At 36.1% G+C, this 12,216-nt stretch overlaps 1 protein-coding gene across 1 annotated transcript in view; it reads right to left on the reverse strand.

The window, feature by feature from the left end:
* PLCZ1 (phospholipase C zeta 1) overlaps positions 1–12,216 on the reverse strand; it is a 98,112-nt gene that overhangs the window by 21,394 nt on the left and 64,502 nt on the right. Inside the window, exons 2-4 of the mRNA XM_061124128.1 lie at positions 11,165–11,266; positions 6,582–6,783; positions 3,618–3,762 (exon numbers count right to left, since the gene is read on the reverse strand). Of these exons, the coding sequence (XP_060980111.1) occupies positions 3,618–3,762; positions 6,582–6,783; positions 11,165–11,243 (426 nt within the window). The 5' untranslated portion in view covers positions 11,244–11,266. The remainder of the gene's footprint in view (positions 1–3,617; positions 3,763–6,581; positions 6,784–11,164; positions 11,267–12,216) is intronic.

A 12,216-nucleotide genomic window follows, 5' to 3' on the forward strand; every position in this document is an offset into this window, starting at 1 on the left:
AAGTCACTTCAGTCGTGTCTATTCTTTGTGACCCTGTGAACTGTAGCCCACCAGGCTCCTCTGTCCATGGAAATCTCTAGGCAAGAATACTGGAGTGGGTTAAAAGTGACTCTACAAAGGTATTTTCCACCACTGTAACTTTTAAATTTGTCACAAAATAGTGAATATCACTCATTTGGATATCCTATTCAAAATTATTTTCCTTCTTTCCACATATAATTTTCAGGGCACATTTGCCAATCTACAGTAACAAGAAAAGGAATTGCAAGGTCTGCTGAATTATTACAGACCTTTGATAGATATGTCATATGTCATATTGCATATAACATATCATATTAAGTCTGAGCTTATTAATTTCTTATGGCTGCTGTAACAAATTACCATAAATTAGGTTGCATGTAACAACCGATGTTTATCTTTTCACAGTTGTGGAGGCCAAGATTTTGAAATCAGTTCCACAGGCTAAAATGAAGATGTCAGCAGGTTCTGCGGGAGATCTTCCCTGCCTCTTCCAGCGTCTGGTGGTGGCCAGCATTTCTTGGCTTGTGGTCATATCACTCCAGTGTCTGCCCCTCATCTTCACAGTGCCTCTTCTCTGTTGTGTGTCAAATCTCCCTCTGCCTCCCATGAATAAGGATATGATACTGGCATTTAGGACCCATCCAGATAACTCAGGGTGGTGCCTCATCTCAAGATTCTTAACTTATCACGTCTGCAAAGATCCTTTTAACAAATAAAGTAACATTTACAGGTTCCAGGAATTAGAATCTAGTATCTTTGGGGCTCTTATTCAGCCTACAAAATGATCTTCTTGCAAATACCCACACACACATATATATATATATATATATATAGGGCTTCCCTGGTGGCTCAGACAGTAAAGAATCTGCCTGTGGAGACCCAAGTTCAATCCCTGGGTCAGGAAGATTCCCTGGAGAAAGGAATGGCAACCCATTCCAGTATTCTTGCCTGGAGAATTCCTTGGACAGAGAAGCCTGCTGGGCTACAGTCCACGGGGTCACAAAGAGTTGGATACAACTGAGCAACTAATACTTTCATTTTCATCTATACATATATAAACTTAAGTCTAATATCAAGAGAAGAGTGTAAATTTTTTTTCCCAAATATAATAAGTGATTTTGAGTTTAGGCAAAGTGAAGACCTAGCAAATGGATTTCTCAATTAGGCCCTGACTTCACTCACTGGGAAGAGCTCACTGTCGTCTGTGGTCTATGTTCCATCCTCTGGGAAGATCATCTTGTCTTTATCCTCCTTGGCCATATCTGAAGTGTGAACTGAGGAGTTGGCTTTTCTTAAAGTTAAACAACTTTTGCAGTTCACTTTCTGACTAAGCATGGTGTTAAGGTTCCCCTAGCAAGACAGACTTAGCTCCTGTTTTTAGCAATCTAATGCCCTCAAAAACCACAATTTCATATACACTTGTTTCTAGTAAGTCACATGTGCTGGAACCTATACTCAAAGTTCTTTCTGGGCCATAGACATCCAGTGTATTTTTATTTCATTGCTCTCTTATCCCCAAGTTAATGGCAACTATGTTGAGTAGAAAGTCTAAACTTCAGTGTAATCTTTGCTGCAAAACTGTGTCACTGTGTCCAACTGAGAAGTTTCACTGAGTCTGTTCAAGGCCTTTCTTTTTTCTTCATTCCATTACGTACTCTTTGGAGTCTTAAAAGTTGTAGATGTCTGTCCATCCTTGCAAGGCCTTTGAATTTTCAGACTGTCTCTATTTCCTTTTATTCCTTCAGTTATCCATCCTGAATGAAGTGGGAGAGTTTGGTACAAAAATATTTGGGAAGAGTATTTCAGATGAAGGGAATAGCAAGTGCAAAGGCTTTGAGATGGGTCTGAAAAGAGGTAAGGAGGTCAAAATGGCCACATGAACAAGGAGGAGAGGAGGAGAGGACATCAAGGAGGTGATGGTAAACAGGTCATGTAGGGCCTTGGGAGTCATGGTACAGACCTTAACTTCTATTTTGAGTGGAATTAAAGAGTTTGAAAAGGGGAATACCATGATCGGACTTATCAAAAGGTCACTCTGCTATATTATGATGAAACTGCAGAAGAGGAGGGAGAGAAGCAGAGACCCTGGATAAGAAGCCATTGCAATAACGCAAGTCAGAGGTGATGCCGGTTGACCAGGAGAGTGACAGTGAGAATGTGGAAAGGGATTAAATTCAGTGTACATTTTGAAATTAGAATCAGGAGGATTTGCTGAAGAACATATAGAGGATTTAGAGAGAAAAGAAGAGAACATTAAAGTGGACAATAAAGATTTAGGCCAAACACAGTTGTCATTAACTGAGATGGAAAAGACCATAGGCCAAGTGGGACTAGGAAAAAGAGGGTTATGATCTGGAGCTCAAGCTGAAACATGTTAACTATAGCTATTAAACATGCAAGTGGAAATGTCAAATAGGAAGTTGTCTACATTGGTGTAAAATTCAAAGGAGAAGTTTGGATAAATTTAAACATCAGAAATTAGATGTTTAAGAGAATCAATGCCATATATTAAGGTTCTATATTATGATAAATTTTAAAATATTTTATGAATATTTAGTATTTTATACTCCAAAATATAATGGAAAAATTAATCTAAGTATGTGATTTTAAGTTAGGCTTCTGTTTACAGATAATACATTGACCAAGCTAAGAGAACTTTAGGTTTTTCAACTTTTTAAGTTTAATTTATTAAACAGACCTTAAATACTTAGATTTTGTTAAATCTCTTCAATTACACTACAACTGAAGTACTTAAGAAAGAAATCAAATATACTAAGTTTAAAAACACAATTTAAAATGTCTGAAGGTGTTCAATTAACCAAGCTTGTCAGTGGGATCAAGTATTGTTCAAAATTCAGTGACTATTAAAATCTGTTCAATTTATAGATGAGTATTTTTAAACTGAATTAGAAACTTTAGAAAGAAAGAATTAGATCTTTGAATCTTTAACTTAATAAATTTAATAACAATTTTGAAATCCAAAGTAAACTTTTAAACATTCTTTTCTATATAAATAACTGCCATCATAGTATAAAATATGCCAAAAGTTGAGATAATACATTTTTGACATTTGTGTCTTGAAAGTAAAATATCTGAATGTTGGTAAAATAGTTACTATTAAATAGAACAGTATTTCTCAAACTTTTTGGCCATAACTCGTGGTAAGAAATATAACTTACATTATGACACAATACACATGCATGCATACATACACACATATAATATAATTACATAATTAAACAAAAAGTTCCATGAAACTACATGTACCTTCCTACCTGAGATCTGTTTTAATAAATCTATCTTTAATGATATACTCCCTGGAGAAGGAAATGGTAACCCACTCCAGCATTCTTGCCTGGAAAATCCCACCGACAGAGGAGCCTGATGGGTTACAATCCATGGGGTCACAAAGAGTCGGATATGACTGAGCATACACACATAATGATACATACTACATGGATTTTGCTGCCAACTAATGGATCATAACTGACAGATGAAATGTCACTGATCTAAACTAAGGCCAAGCATTATAGGATTTTGAAACAATTAAATTATCTCATGTTTAAATAACTGACTTAACAAAGGCATGCACATACTAGGAATGCGTATTTGTGTATCGCTTGGATAACAGTTTTAAACAGAAGCTTGCTGGTGAATGTATAGCCATGGTATACAACAGGTTCATTTTGTGATCCATCCCAGCAGTCAATTTCCAGACAGCGGCATCCTTTCACAAGGGCACTAGTAAAATTTAAACAAAATAAAATTGTCACTCCTGGATTATAGGTTATACCTTTAACCATATTCCATGGACTATACAGTCCATGGGGTCTCAAAGAGTCGGATACAACTGAGTGACTTTCACTTTCACTTTTAACCATATACTACCTGGGTTTCATTGCCTACTAGTAGATCAAAACCCTCTGTGGTTTTATAGAAAATTTTTTTTCCATGGAAGAGAACCTTAAAAATATTGCTTCTGGCTACATCTCTAGATAGGTTTAATTCTATCCATGATCAAGCCAACCTTTAGCTGCTTATTTTAACTACATGGTTTGGTGTCCAGCAAAAAATGAGGGGATTGCACTGGGTCATGCCAAACCCTTTACTCAGAAGCTCATAAGAGAAAGCTCTCTATCTTTCCGTGGTGGTGTGGAGGCCACTTTTCACTATCTCACACTGACTGAAATGAGTGAATAACGAAACATGGGAATGAATCATGAAAAATTTCTCACTCAATAAAGAAATTCTCCACTTAAATGAATCTAAGGGGGGTTTCATGAATTAAAATCTTTAATGCAGTTAATATTGGTTTTTCTCTTTTAAAGAGGAGGAAACTGCAACATAAAAAATGTTATACACATTTGTAGTTAACAAATGAGGGACTGGAAGGAAAGATCAGCACCAGAAACTTAAATATTAATAGGCAAACATCACTCTACACCACCTCTCACAAGTAGAGAAATTTTGAAAGACTTGTATCAAATTGTATCTCTCATAAGCGGGTAAGGAAATAGAGGAAGAAATATAATTAAACTTAACTGTAAATTTTCACAGGGGTAGAACATTTTCTCAGAATTCAAAATTAAATTTCTATATTTCTAAAACAACCTGTTGAAAAGGTGTATTTTCTCTCAAAAAAATATAATGAAGTATGAATAGAAATTTCTGTAGAGCTATGAATGGGCTTATCCTTACAGGATTTTAAGTGGGTATATTTCTGAATTTGTGGATTTATGTATTTACTTAGATTTTAAATTATAGAAGCAATATTAACTTGTAAGTTTGATGTTATCATGGGATTATAAGATATCTTTTCTATGATTTTTCCTAAGTAATATCACCCAATCACATAGCTTTGAATGGCATATATATGCCAAGGGCTTCCAAGCTTATTTTTCCAACCTAGATACTTCTTCTAAACCCCAGATACATATACCCAACTGACTATCTTGCCTAGCCCTTTGATAACTAATCAATATCTCAAACTGAACATGGACATCACGAAACTTTTGCTTTTGAATCACACCCTACAATGGCTTCACCATCTCTGCCCATAATGTCATCACATTCTAGGTTATCAGGCCCCAAATTCTGACACCCCCTTCCCCTCATACCTCTCTTCAGATTGCCTGGTAAATCACCTTGTTGGCTCTGTCCCCTAAAATATTTCAAATTCAACCATGTGTCTCAACCGCTGCCTCATGAATTAACCATCTAGATCACCGTCATCCCTGGACTGCAACAATATTTTCCCAAAGCATCTCCTACCTCTACACTTGCACCATCAGTCTTTCCTCCACAGTAAAGAATAAATTAAATTATGACATTTTCCTAAGGAAAACCCCTCCATTGACTTCCCTATGCAACCAGATTAAATCCATTCTCCCTTCCATGGTCTCCAAGAGCCTCATAAACTTGCCTGTTTCCTCTAATTCACCTCTCTTCCTTCTCCATTCACTCATTTATACCCACACTTGCTGTCTTTCTCTCTTGTAAACATGCCAAGCATTATTACTTCTTCCCTTCCTACTAGATCTGAAACTTCTTCTTTATTATCACTTAAACCACAGCTATACTCTCTTGAGAAGCCTTTCCTGAACCTTCAGTTAAAAGGAGCATCCCTTACCCCACAGTTATCTTCTGTCACTTTACCCTGGTTCATATGATTCAGTCCCTGGAAATACTGATTTGTTTCCCTCTTTATTATCTGTCTATTCTCATGAACAAACGAGTGTAACCCCTTCGAAAATCTTGCTCACCACTGTATCTTCAGTGGACTGACTAAACTAAAACTGAAGGCTAAATTGGTATGAACAGTATATGATACATCGTAGAAAACAAAATTAAAGGTGCAACATAGACTTCCTTTAATCTACGTAAGTCAGCTGACATATAAACATATGTATTATTATCTATAAATGCTACTGTTTTTCTTTTGGCATGGAGATATCTGAGAATTAATTTTGACCATATTTTTTTTCTTTAAAGTACAGGATGCTCTGAATAGCTAAATAAGATTTTAAAAGTCTTCTTCACATTTTTCCTACATAAAATATCCAAATTGTTCAGGAAACTTCAAAGGGCCAATAACCAGGGAGAGGAGGTTGGCAGACAGGATTAGAAGGGCTTCCCAGGTGGCACTGATGGTGAAGAACCCACCTGCCAATGCAGGAGATGTATGAGACACAGGTTCGATCCCTGGGTCAGGAAGATCCCCTAGAGGAGGGCATGGCAATGCACTCCAGTATTCTTGCCTGGAGAATCCCATGGACAGAGGAGCCTGGTGGGCTGCAGTCCATAGCGTCACACAGAGTCGGACATGACTGAAGCGACTTAGCATGCATGCACACATGCATGATAACAATACATTGAATAAAGTATACAACCACCCAAAGGTTGGATATTCAAGATACGCACCAATCAAAATTCTCTACCCTCTGGTTTTTGTAACATGCACTGCCTTCCTTTACTGTGAATTATAGCCTACTGGGGTAGAAACCACTAAGAACTTTCAAACATTTTTAAAATGTAATAGATTCAAAAATCAAAAGAAATACCTTACATATCCCCAAAGGTCACTTGGTCCCCACAACTGGTCAGATATCAAGTATGTATTATGTGAACTTGAAATAAAATAATCAGTCAATGGATGAGTCATATCTTGGTAAACATGACCATACTCATTATTAAATATCAGACATTCAGATGAATCCATGTATCTTCTAAAACCTTCAAATGACATCTGGTGTGCTTGTTTAACTATAAAAAAATAAAAAGAATGCAGAAATATCATAAATAGTATAAAAATTACATTTCACTTTAAACTTAGCAGCAGAGCATGTTTCTAAAGTATTCATTTAGAATTAATACTAATCTATTCAAGTTTCTTTGGAAACAAATTTTTCTAAGGTTTTAATTTTTAGTTCTTTCATATCAACATTTAAGTACACTAAATAGTACTTAATCATCTCTGTTGTTTTTTTAATGTTTAAAAAATATATACAAGACTACTATATTTAAAATAGCCAACAAAGACCTGCGTGTTTAAAAATTTTTTTCAAATAATTAAAATATATACAAGAAAAGGACATGTGTCATAGATTCATGAATTTCCACAAGCTAACCATCCATGTAACCAACACCAAGGTCAAAGAACAGAACACGATAGCATCCCAGAAGACTGCCGCCTGATAACTTTCTAGTTTTCCTCCATACCCCAATCCCCAACTGCCAAGTATATTCAGTGGTATGGCTTCTAGAAGCATAGATTAGTTTTCTTTAGTTTTTGTGTTTACATAAGTGAACTCACACAATATGTATTTTTTGTGACTGGTTTGTTTTACTTAACATTGTTTATAAGATTTATTCTTATAGTGGCACACAGATATTTTTTATTCCTATTTTTTGTATAGCTCTCCATTGTGTGAATATACCACAATTTATCAATTCTATTCTTGATGAGCATTTAGATAATTTCCAGTTTGGGGCTATTTACAAAACTATACTGCTATAAATAACCAGTATATATCTTTTGGTGCAAATATGTACATGTTTCTATTGGGTGCATTCCTATGAATTGAATTACTGAGTCATTTGCATATTATTATCTTTAGCAAATGATCTGTGAACTTTTTTGCACAGTATCATATATACCAAAATTATCTATTTAAGCAGAACACTGGCTCTGGAATGAGACAGCTTGGGTTAAATTCATTTATTTGTTATATGACGAGCCTGTTAACCTCTCCCTGTCTTAGGAATGCTGGCAATCATAACATCCATTCGTGCATACTAGCGCTGCATATTAGATCTATAAAGGTTAGTTACCATTGCTTTTGTTGCTGATAACCCAGTTTGCCTCATATTAAAAGTTGGTGTGAGTATTCACTTTAGTGAGTGGTTCTTGGCAAAGAATTTTATTTCTGGGAATTTAAACTACAGAAATAGAGACTCAGACAAAGCTTGATATGTAAGAATGCTCACACTAGCATTATTTATAAAAGCAAAATAAATGGGGCGAGGGGAGGAAAGAGATTAAATCTCAAAATATGATACAATACTAAGCAGACATTACAAATAATGTATCAGAAAAAAATACATAGTGACACTAAGTAAATGTTTATGACATCATAAAAACGAAAAAGCCAGCATTCAAAATGCTATTACAATCTTACTTTAAAAAAATAAAAGCTAGAAGAAAATACATAAAATGTTTATAGTGATGCAAACTAAACTCTCTATTTCAAAGCTATGCAAATTAGAAACATGCAAGTGTATGGGGCAAATGCTTCGTATATCATAATTGTAATGATTTGCATGAATTTATTCTTCCCAGTGCAATTACCAGTGATTGGCTTATAGCTCTTTGAACTATTAACTAAGTAAATATCTTTGGTAATGGAATAAAAAACGAACTCATGTTATGCCCTTAAAAACTACCAGACTGAGATGATAGTTAATCTGATGGATTTTTACATTTAAAATAAAATGAGGTTCTCCTCATTTGGTACATGTCACATATCACTGTGGGACAAGCTTGAGAAACTTAGCAGCATTTGGGACTATAAGTTTATAATTCAAATTGGCCCCAATAAGTCTCTAAAGTGATCAATAGTCATGTAAATGAAATGAGTGGTCTTGCCTGTGTGCAAAACTGTCTGAATGGAAGTAGAAAGTGAAAGTGAAGTCGCTCAGTCGTGTCCGACTCTTTGCGACCCCAGGGACTGTAGCCTTCCAGGATCCTCAGTCCATGGGATTTTCCAGGCAAGAATAGTGGAGTGGGTTGCCATTTCCTTCTCCAGGGGATCTTCCCGACCCAGGGATGGAACCCGGGTCTCCCACATTGTAGGCAGACACTTTACTGTCTGACCTACCAGGGAAGATCGAATGGAAGCAGAGGAAGACTCAAAAGAAGAAATGGATACAGTATAATATCACAGTTAAAATGTAAACACAATTCCAAAATGTCAGTGGCACCATTCCACTATGCCTTTGCACCTCTTAAGTTGGGCTTCCCTGGTGGCTTAAACCGTAAAGAATCCTCCTGCAGTGCAGGAGACCTGGGTTCGATCCCTGGTTGGACAGATCCCCTGGAGGAGGAAATGCAACCCACTCCAGTATTCTTGCCTGGGAAATCCCATGAACAAAGGTGCCTGATGGGCTACAGTCCATGGGGTCGCAAAAGAGTCAGACACAATTTAGCAACTAAACAACAAACACTTAATTTACCACCCAAGGGTAACCATTCCAAAGTCAGTGTTTTAAAAATCTTCACTGGAACAGGGCCATAAAGTACATGTCTGTGAACTGGTTGTTTCCAGGTGGCAATGATATAAAGAGCTTGAACCAAAACATAAATCAATTCACTACTTTCTTAGGGAAAGTCTTTGTAATTGAAAGTAAAGACTCAGCATCTGGACTCATCAGATGTGCTTAGAGAGGTACTTGTTTTACATTCTGATACAAGTTCTTTATCTTCCTGCAAACTTGCAAGTTTTAGTGGAGATCAAACTCTTACTAGCACTATCTTCCGTCTTACCACAACGATGCTTAGAAGCACCCAAAGTCTTTATGTGCTACTGAGTCATGAGCCAAAATCTAGCTTATGACCAACGAGACCAACATGATTTGATCCCTGCCGATCTCTCCAGATTCGAACCACACTGTCCTCTTCCTGTGCCTTGCTTCTCCACCTCAGGTCCAACACTTCCCTTGCCTAGACCTCAGACCCTTCTTCCATTTTGTCACATGACTAATTCTTTCTCATCATTTTTATCTCAGCTCAAATGTTACATTCCCCATGAAGGACTCTCCTAAACACTCACCTGAGCTAGAACTTGTGGGTTGTCTACTCTCTGTTTTATTTTTTCCACAGTACTTAGTACTCTCTAAAACTATCTATCTGTATGTTTAATTATTTATTGTCAGTCTCCTTCCAACCCTTATCAGGAATATAACTTAGTTTGCCTCATTCTCCACTGAATCCTCAGCTCCTAGAAAAATGCTTGGTTGCCACAGATAAATACTTCAGTAAATCAGGAAGTATGAGTCCATGAAGGGATGTTTTGTTTTCTTAGAACCCATATCATCATATGTTAAGCACTGGGAGCCATAAACCAGTTTGCAAAGGCAGAACTAGGGCTTTTACATGCGTGCGTGCCTGCTAAGTCTTTGCAACACTATGGACTGTAGACTGCCAGACTCTTCTGTCCATGGGATTCTCCAGGCAAGAATACCAGAGTGGGTTGCACGCTCTCCTCCAGGGGATCTTCCTGACCCAGGGATTGAACTCACATCCCATGTCTCCTTCATTGGCAGGTGAGTTCTTTACCACTAGTGCCTCCTGAGAAGTCCTGCACTTTCATATAGCCCTTGTTAAATAAATATTCTGAGCTATTCTATTAATCTCTGTAGGGTTAAACAGCATGCTTTAATAGTGCTTTTTCTGCAACTATATGAATATTATATTATATTATGTCATTATTATTTTATTTAAAAATAAGTATAAATGGAAAAAATCGAAGTGTTTTACCCATTAAAGATGAAACAAAGATCAAAAACTATACAAGAGATCACTAGCCAAAATGGTCAATGGACTTAAACCAGATGATTGCATAGGAAAATGAAAGAAAAGCAAAAATGTTTTAATGTTTATGAAATGTAGACAATTAAGTGTAAACAACAGTGAAATGAATGCTTTTACAATGTTTTATCTCCTTCCTAGAACTGTTTTCATTTAGCTAGTTTAATATTCTATATTTTGTCAATAATATATAAAAATGGAAAACTACCTACACCTGGGTTTTTATCTTATTAATGAATCTCAGGACCCTGTCTTCCAGTATGGTATTTATTATAATAGGTTCCTCATCTTGTTTTCCCTGCCTAAGTTCATCTCTGAACACTTGAGAGGTACAGAAACAATTAAAAGGAAGGAACTGGACAATGAAAGAAAGTCATGGTTACACAACATAGCTTTCTAAAAGGTATGTATGCTGTCTGTAAGTTACAAAATTAAAACTGTCAATATATATAGTATTACCCAGAAGAAATTTGACCCAATCAAGTTTGAATTTGATAACTGCTATTAATAAAAACCAGTTTGCATACAAATATTTAAAACTCTGAAGTACAATCATACCTTCTTCAATAGGCTCATATTTCTGAATGATCTCAGAAGCAATACTTTCACTGAAGTCAAGTGTATACTGCTCTCGCATCAAAAATTGGACCAGGTTCTTTTCTAAAAGAATTTTCCGGTTTTCAGAATACGTGTTGAAAATCTCAATAATTTCTTCTCTGTATGTAATAATTCGATAAATTGTTCTAAATTCTTCTATGGTGATTCTTCCTTGTTGCAGCCTGTCATTATCCTACTAAAAAAATTTACTGGTGGGCTCACATTTCAAATGTAAAAAATACACAAAACAAAAATGTTAGAGTAGTTGTGTAACATATATACCAACTTATCCTGAAAAGAAGTTACATTGGATTCTTATTGTAGATAAATATATAAAACTGCATGAAATGATGCCAGAGTTTGGGAACGACTAGTGGATAATTACCACTTAAAACCTGATGGCCTGATTCTCTTTTACTACTTCTGCTTTGCAAATAGATTGGATTCCACATATATGTGTTAATATACGATATTTGTTTTTCTCTTTCTGACTTACTTTGTATGACAATCTCTAGGTCCAACCACATCTCTACAAATGACACAATTCCATTCCTTTTTAATGTATAAAATAGATAACTAATGAGAACATATACCCATTTGAATGCAGAGTTCCAAAGAACAGCAAGGAGAGATAAGAAAGCCTTTATCAGTTATCAATACAAAGAAATAGAGGAAAACAATAGAATGCGAAGGACTAGAGATCTCTTCAAGAAAATTATAGATACTACCAAGGGAACATTTCAAGCAAAGATAGGTACAATAAAGGATAGAAAGGCTATGGACCTAACAGAAGCAGAAGATATTAAGAAAAGGTGGCAAGAATACACAGAAGAACTGTACAAAAAAGATCTTCACGACCCAGATGATCATGATGATATGATCACTCGCCTAGAGGCAGACATCCTGGAGTGTGAAGTCAAGTGGGCCTTGGGAAGCATTACTACAAACAAAGCTAGTGGAGGTGATAGAATTCCAACTGAGCTATTTCAAATCCTAAAAGATAATGCTGTGAA

Source organism: Dama dama, chromosome 22 (assembly GCF_033118175.1).
Source record: "Dama dama isolate Ldn47 chromosome 22, ASM3311817v1, whole genome shotgun sequence".
In the NCBI taxonomy this organism is placed as follows: domain Eukaryota; kingdom Metazoa; phylum Chordata; class Mammalia; order Artiodactyla; family Cervidae; genus Dama; species Dama dama.